The 7,458-nt window shown below is 36.7% G+C and overlaps 2 protein-coding genes and 1 non-coding gene across 3 annotated transcripts; all 3 read right to left on the bottom strand.

Annotated features, from left to right (window-relative positions):
• Positions 1–412: 412 nt before the first annotated feature.
• Positions 413–4,555, bottom strand: LOC105630919 (uncharacterized). The gene is made up of 3 exons (XR_001046710.4): positions 4,142–4,555; positions 804–1,583; positions 413–731 (listed from the first exon to the last, which is right to left on the bottom strand). It is a non-coding gene; the product is annotated as an uncharacterized LOC105630919 (transcript).
• Positions 1,130–4,143, bottom strand: LOC110008669 (uncharacterized protein At4g06744). Its single transcript, XM_020678111.3, has one exon. The coding sequence runs from the start codon at positions 3,167–3,169 to the stop codon at positions 1,895–1,897; it is 1,275 nt and encodes a 424-aa protein (XP_020533770.1). The 5' UTR covers positions 3,170–4,143; the 3' UTR covers positions 1,130–1,894.
• A 697-nt stretch (positions 4,556–5,252) lies between the features above and the next one.
• LOC105630918 (uncharacterized protein At4g06744) lies at positions 5,253–6,995 on the bottom strand. The gene has a single exon (XM_012212909.3). It carries the CDS (start codon positions 6,808–6,810, stop codon positions 5,494–5,496), a length of 1,317 nt encoding a protein of 438 aa, XP_012068299.1. The 5' UTR covers positions 6,811–6,995; the 3' UTR covers positions 5,253–5,493.
• Between the last annotated feature and the right edge of the window lie 463 nt (positions 6,996–7,458).

A 7,458-nucleotide genomic window follows, 5' to 3' on the forward strand; every position in this document is an offset into this window, starting at 1 on the left:
ATTCACTCAGATTACTCCTTTTGACTCTAAAATTGGACGGTGGCATGTGAGTTTACAGTTAGCAGCCGAGTATCCAACGGATGTTTGTTATTTATGCATAGACTGTATCATATGAAAATTGATTTGCCGGTCCAAAATAAAAAGTTACATAGTCATATTCTTAATAAAGACCTTACCCATAACTGAAGAAAGACACTTTACAATCATCATCCGTTCCTTTATGTTATTCAAAAGCACCTGTACGTATTCTTTTCACTTACATATTCCTTGGTTTATTCCTTTTTTTTTTTTTTTTTTTTTTTTTTTTTTTTGAGTATTTGGTTATTCTTTATTAATGTACGCTGCAAACAACTGCCAAAGACTGGATGGTTTCTACCCAACAGAATTAGGCATGGCATGTGAAACTGATAATGAAATTTTCAGATAATACATAATTTATTATTTATTTCATAGTTATTGAATATATCTCTTATTAACTTGGAAGGAGGTTTCAGTGAGAAACATTGAGTGGCCCAGAGCTAAAGTTGTTGCCAATGTTGGGTGCATAGCATAGTCCAATCCCGTCATTTTGAGCTTGGATTACAAATTAATAACAGCAGATCCCAGGATCTGATCTCGATGGACTCGCATGGGCCTCATGTCCTCACACGGCCCAATTCAGGACTCCCAACATGAACTAATTATGGGATTTTTGTTTTTATCATCACTGGCCACCAGACATCCAACTGTTTCTGCACACCAGAACATATTCTAGAATCGTAAGGGGTTCAAATTGTTTAGGCTGAAGTGTGTAATGGTATTACCTGATCTGTTGGGGAGGATACAGAGGTCAGATTTTGGTTCTTAGAATTGGAAAATTGGCAGAGCATTCTAATGATGAGATTCCGGCTTCGTGCTTAGATTGGAAGGTCATGGATTTGATGGAGTTCGTAGATAATAGTGGAATTGGCTGGTCGTTCAAGTTTGATTACTTGCTTGTGCTTTCAACTTTTTCAATTCAGAAATTGGTAACTAAGACCAATAAGCGTGGCTGCAAGTTGGCCATGGAAATTCTGGATAATATTTATCAGTAACTTAATTTGCAAAAATTTCATATGAGCATATCAAACAACACAAGCATATTGGCAACTTTAAAGAAAAGGCATATTTCAATTTTCAAGGCCAGCCCAATGAAAAATCCTTAAATCTTATCACAATAGACAGAAACTCCCACTTAGCATCAGCAGCTCTCCATTACCACTAAAAACATAATAAAATCAAAAACAACAGTGATCACTGACAAGGCTATGCATAATGCATTGTACCTTTTAATCATAACTTGTTCTTTAATGGACAGCTTTTTGAGCTGGACCACATGGTTGCAGTAGGAGATGGTAATCTCTAACTCAAATGGGACCTTCAAGCTCTCAACAACAATCTCACCATTTCAAGATACAAGTAACAAGAAGTTGCTTCAATCTCACTTTTAGTATGGAGAAAAATTGGGACCATATTCACAGAATAAATCACCTTTCCTTTTCCTTTACTGAAGCATACCATCTTGGTTCCCCATTATATTCTGCAGCTTGCATTATCTTTTTCCCCTTTGGAAAATAGGAACACGTAGCAAATGTATAAATACATGTATAAACAAACACATTCACCATTGACAAATTGGCATTTGAATACTCTACTAAGAGTCCAAAATAAAGCGAAAATATAGCAAGCAGTATATATTAATTCGCATATGATGCAATTATGCTCATTTAACTAGTTCCCAAGCATTTTTGTTGACAAATCTATTGCATAACTTGAATTGAAGTGAAAAAAATTGATTACTTATGCATACAATATATCTTAATTAAAGAATTCTGAAATACAGAGCAGCAATGAGCAAGATGAGGAGGTAAAGCTGTCAAGGTGAAGGGGCCATTCCAGGAATCATAGAAGCATAAGTGAAAGGACGCTTACAAGGACTGTAAGTATAAGACCACATTCTGGGACAGAATTTGGGGTGTGCAAAGAAATCTGCACATTCCTCTACAGATCTTTGAAAAGGAAGATCAGGAATGCAATTGTTTCTAATATCAACCACTCCTTTCTCAATTAAAATCCTACACAAAGGCCCAACTGTGATAAAATAATTATCAGATAAAGATAAGTTAACCAAACTTTGTAGCTCGCATACCAACTCTGGCACCATACCAAACAACATATTACCAGCAAAATTCAGCTGCTCCACATTTTCCAAACAAGCCAAAGATAATGGCAATGGCCCTGTTAACTGATTGTTGCCAGCATCAAATACTGTAGCCTCTTTTAGCAGACCAATCTCATAAGGTAAACAACCTGTTAACTGATTATTCAAGAGTAGAACCTCACTCAAAGAAGAAAACGCCTTGAAAATGTTTCTTGGGATTGGACCGATGAATTTGTTGTTGGCTAAGGTAAGATAAATTATATGGGTGCTTCCTAAATTGTCAGGCAAACTCGTCATGAAATTGTTGTTGTTAAGAAAGAGAGCGTCGAGTTCTTTTGTAAATAATTGAGGTGGTATTGAACCAGAAAAGAAATTGAAACGAATGTCCAAGAATGTTAAACCATTCATGCTAAGAACAGCTGTAGGAAATAAACCAGAAAATAAATTGTTACTTATGTCAAGCTCGTAGAGATAAGGAAGCTTGGCAATATTTGGAGATATGGAACCAGAAAAGAAATTGGAATTTGCATGAAAGAGGGCAATATCAGGAAGTTGATCAAGAAACCCATCGAGAGTGGGCGCAGCAAGTTGGAATCCATTGAAGTCTATGGAAGCAACAGCGACTGCAGACTTGTTGTCTGGAGGGTTATCACAATAGAAGCCTTTGTAGTTGCATAAATCTGAGCCTACCCAAGTTTTAGTGATGCCTAACGGATCCGAGGTAATTATGGACTTAAATTTCTGTATGATAGGGTATACAACAGATAGCCTTTGATCAGCAAATACTAATACTTCTGCTTTGAGAGGTAGAGATGGGGTTGGTAACTTTGGACATTCAAGTGCAATGGGTATTTTGTGATTTTTTTTACTTTTGCAGCTTCTGCTACCAGCAATGGGAAATTCTAGAGTTTCTCTATTGGTGCTTATTGCTATAGTGTAGACAATGAGAGAAATGAGGATTATGCTGAAGGGTGAAATTAAAAAAGACATATTGCTAATAGTTTTTTTGTGTATGAGTGTTGTGCTTGCTTAAGAGATGGCCAAAAGGAGCAAATGCCAAGACCAGCAGAAACCAACTAGAGAGGGGAATGAAATATAAGAGATTGCCACAACCAGAATCTCATGTAGACTTGTTCTTTGCCTACTTTCTATATAAATTCTTTAAGCTTTATTTAGCATATGAATAATGCATTCCTTATCTCCGACCAAAAAGAGGAGTCGCTAGCTTTTTTTAAACAATCTCAAAAAGTAAATGCAATCAAAAATTAAGACTGATTATTATTATTTTTTTTCTCTATCTAGTTTTATGACATAAATTTCATGTGATCCAGGCTATCGTGCCATAATGGAGCAGGCATTAACGTCAAATTAATTCTTCTTCTTTTTTTTTTTTTTTTTGGTGCGATCAGAAGAACATCGTTGATGTAGCCAAAGGAGTTAATTTCTATTAAATATTAAATATTAAATATCTATGATAATAAATAAAGAGTTCTTTTTAAAAAAAAATTGTTTTCATCCCTAGTCCACTACAGAATATTTCGGTCGTTGTCTAAAAAGATTGCTTTTGCGAGTGGATTCCAATTTCCATTTCCTCTGACGGCAATAATGGGCTCAACTTCATCATGTTCTGGTTTCTATCACTTATTTTTTTATGCTTTGTTATCACTAATTCATTAAAATAATTTTCACTTTGCATTGGTTTTATATATTGGTTTCTTTACTTGATAAAAAAACCTCTAGCCCTAGTTTCTGCTCCGTTGACTCACTCCTCCAAGCACACTTCAGGCTCAACCCTATAATTTGAATTCGTAAATCATTCTATGACAGTTCAAGTAGATCAATAATACCAGGCATTTTCTAGTTAAAGCAGAAAATTAAACATATGAACAATCGGGCATTCGGATAAACAGGATCCAATCATCAACTGAAAAAGCACAAGCAAATTAAAATGGATGGACTCACCGTCATTGGTGACCTAGAATTTCAAGAACACACTTGTGCTGTAGGGAGGAGATGCAATACGAAGTCCAAAAAGGTTCCTCATTGTGATTTTCTTTCCTTAATTTTCTTGCAATGTCTTATCGACCAAACAGAAAATTACATCCCAAAGAGGACAAGAGAGCGGCGAAAATCATCCTTGAGACCAGAAGAGCAGTAAACATTTCGCTGGGGATACTTTTTATTTTGGGGGTTCTTGAATAACGGTACTTCAACGATAAACGATAACTGATTATGTCGAGGAATGGCGGCTTATAAACTGTAAAAATCACATCGCAGGAGGCGTTATGCTGGTCGTTTATTTAAAGCAATGCGTTGGATCAAACGACAAATGGGCTTTCTGTCGTCGACCACCGCGTTATAAATGTTGCATCGTAGATTCGTAGTAATAATTCGTGCAAAAAGAAAGGGCTCAGGCCTGTTTTAAATGATAATGGAGATTGAGGCTGTCTTGTCACTCAGTGCCTCAATCCGACACGAGATTAATCGGTGGTTTGCACCCTGCAGTTTACCTTTAAAATGCAGCCCAGCCCATAAGAGATCGGGTTAACCGAGGATGGGCTAAACCTAGTATATTTTTAAACCATGCTGTTAATTTTTAAAAATAAAAAATAAAATTACTTACATATTCATTGTCACTATGTTATCTTTTCTTTCTTTTTCTAGTAAAAAGACATCAATACTCTCATTTGTCTCATTCATTGTTGTTTGATTAAAAAAACCTTATCTATAATTTAATTCAAATATTAAATCCTAAAAGTGCTTTCTCTTACAGCAACTTATCTATCCTAACTGAACACAAGGTATCTGCATTACGGTTTTCCAAATGGGTTACTTCACCATCAAACCCATAATGTTAAGTGAGAACTTGAGATGAACATCAAAATGGAAAATATTACACACTATCAGATCTTCTCCAAATAGGGAGACTAGCTTAATAAATAGAAGGTCTAGCTAAAAAACGGGAAGAGTTATCTTTGAAAACAAAAGATGCAATTGTGTGTTTTGATAGCACCCAGCCGGTTCAATCCTTCCAATACAAGTATGCACAATACATGAAATTGAAGTTGCGATATTTCGGAGCAAAACAGCCTTTATTTTCTAACTCAACAAACCCATCAATGTCTTACTCTTAACTCAAGATCACGGTAATTGAAATGACACAGAAAATTTATGAAACAAAATGGAGAGAACATACAGTTCTCTTGCACATCATACAAAATATAGAAATAATGTAACATAACATAGTAACTATACTATGAGGATCTCTTTATTTGAGAACAACATGAAGTTCACCATGCTAAACACACCATTGATTAATGTGGAGGCTTGTTTAGAGCTTTATAAGACTGTGGTCCAGGAACTTCGTCCTCTGTGGGAGGAGAAGCAATTTTCATGGAAGAAGCAGGAAGAGAACAGGGAATTAAAGAAAAACTACTCTCACGAGCACATGTCCTTGGCCTTGCAAAGAATCGCGCACATTCTGCTGCAGGTCTTTGTCCAGTAAGCCCAAATATGCAATTTCTATTCACATTAAGTCTCCTGGCTCTTATCAGCCTCCTGCATTGTGGTCCTACTTGTGTAAAATAATTGTAAGTCAGTGTAAAATTAAAAGCATTTGGTAACCTGCACAAAACCTCCGGTATTGGTCCATAAAACATATTATGAGCCAGGTTAAGGATTTGCAATTTCGCTAAGCACCCAAAAGATTGTGGGATCGGACCAGTTAACAAGTTGGTTCCGAAATCCAAAACTGTAGCCTTCTGCAAGTATCCGATTTCGAAAGGAAGACAACCCGTCAGCCTGTTTCCTAAAAAGAGAGCTTCAGTTAGTGTATTCCAGGCTCGGCCTATACTTCTTGGAATCGGACCTGTCAGCTTGTTATTGGCTACTGTGAGATAAAGAGCTGGAGTGTTGCCGAAGTTGGCGGGGATTGTTCTGTTGAACTGATTATTGTTTATGAAGAGAACGTCAGTGTCAATATTGAATGCCTGAGCCGGAACTGGACCCAGGTAACCGTTGAACCGAATATCCACAAATTGTAATTTCTGTACTGCGAGAACGTTGGTCGGGAATCCTCCCAGGAATTTGTTGTTACTCAAATCAAGCTCATAGAAAAAACGCAATTGATTTAAATTTTGATTTATGGGGCCGCTAAAGTTGTTAGTATTTGCATGAAAAATAGCAATGTCAGGCAAATTCATAATAAAACGATAGAAATTTAAGTTACCGCCAAATCTAGCACCATTGAAATCAATAGCAGCAAGTCCTGTAATATTCCTATCAGGAACAGTGTCGCAAAAGTAACCTCTAAACAGGCAATAATTATTGCCAACCCAAGTCCCAGTGTAGTTTCTAGGGTCTGATGTGATGTTTCTTTTAAGTTCCTGGGTGATGAATAAAATTCTGGCCCTATTAGCAAGGGGTCCAGGATTGTTGTTTGGCTGTTTGGGCATGAGATGCGTTGAGGGAGGGTAAAGTGGTGGCCTGGGGCGGACGCGAGGGAAAGGACGAGGACGAGCTGGTGGTGAGATTGAAGGACATCTTGGAGGCAGAGGACATTTTTGGGAAAGAGAGTAATGAAAGAAATATGTTTGGAGGAAAAAGATTAAGAGAAGAGAATTTGGAGACATGGCGGATGCTTTTAGATCAGTACAGGATGGGATGGGGCAAATAGATGATACTTATAGAATATGTAGATCACTTATAAATGAAGTATTGAACTATCCATGTTTATTTGTGTTTAGGTCTTGGTCTTGCACATACAATAAACAATTCATAAAGCAACCGATAGACACACAGTGTTAAGAGCCAAGACGAGGTCTTTCAGCACTATATCCTGTAAGATATGAAAAATCTCAATAATTGCTTGAGAAGGAATTAATGTTTGTACAGTAATACATATAAAGCTGATATTCAAAGCACCATTTTATGACTTTAGTGGCCAAAAAGCAACTAAAGTGAATTAAAGCAATAGTTTCTTATCGTTTCCTGTCCTAGCTTAAAGCAGGACTGAGAAATTATATTAGTTACTGGTTAAATTATTAAATAATGTTGTTAATCTCCCCGGAAGGCGTTAGAGACACGGAACTAGCTAAGTTTGAGCCTGTGATTAGCACTGAGCTATACCAGAAAACGGCGCCATGCATCATTACAAATTTACAATTGGCAAGCAACTAGAGCCTGTTATTAGAAAAGATACAAGTATGATCAAAGACTCCTGTATGTCTTTTTATGAATTCCCAAATACAAGGAGAATAGTTTTGGAATGATGCCAAAAC

This window comes from Jatropha curcas, chromosome 9, assembly GCF_041381405.1.
Source record: "Jatropha curcas cultivar XTBG-Jc1 chromosome 9, XTBG_Jcur_1.0, whole genome shotgun sequence".
NCBI lineage: Eukaryota > Viridiplantae > Streptophyta > Magnoliopsida > Malpighiales > Euphorbiaceae > Jatropha > Jatropha curcas.

Excerpts from the sequence above, each read along its gene's own strand:
- LOC110008669 (XM_020678111.3), bottom strand. The coding sequence starts at position 3,169 with ATGTCTTTTTTAATTTCACCCTTCAGCATAATCCTCATTTCTCTCATT.
- LOC105630918 (XM_012212909.3), bottom strand. The coding sequence starts at position 6,810 with ATGTCTCCAAATTCTCTTCTCTTAATCTTTTTCCTCCAAACATATTTC.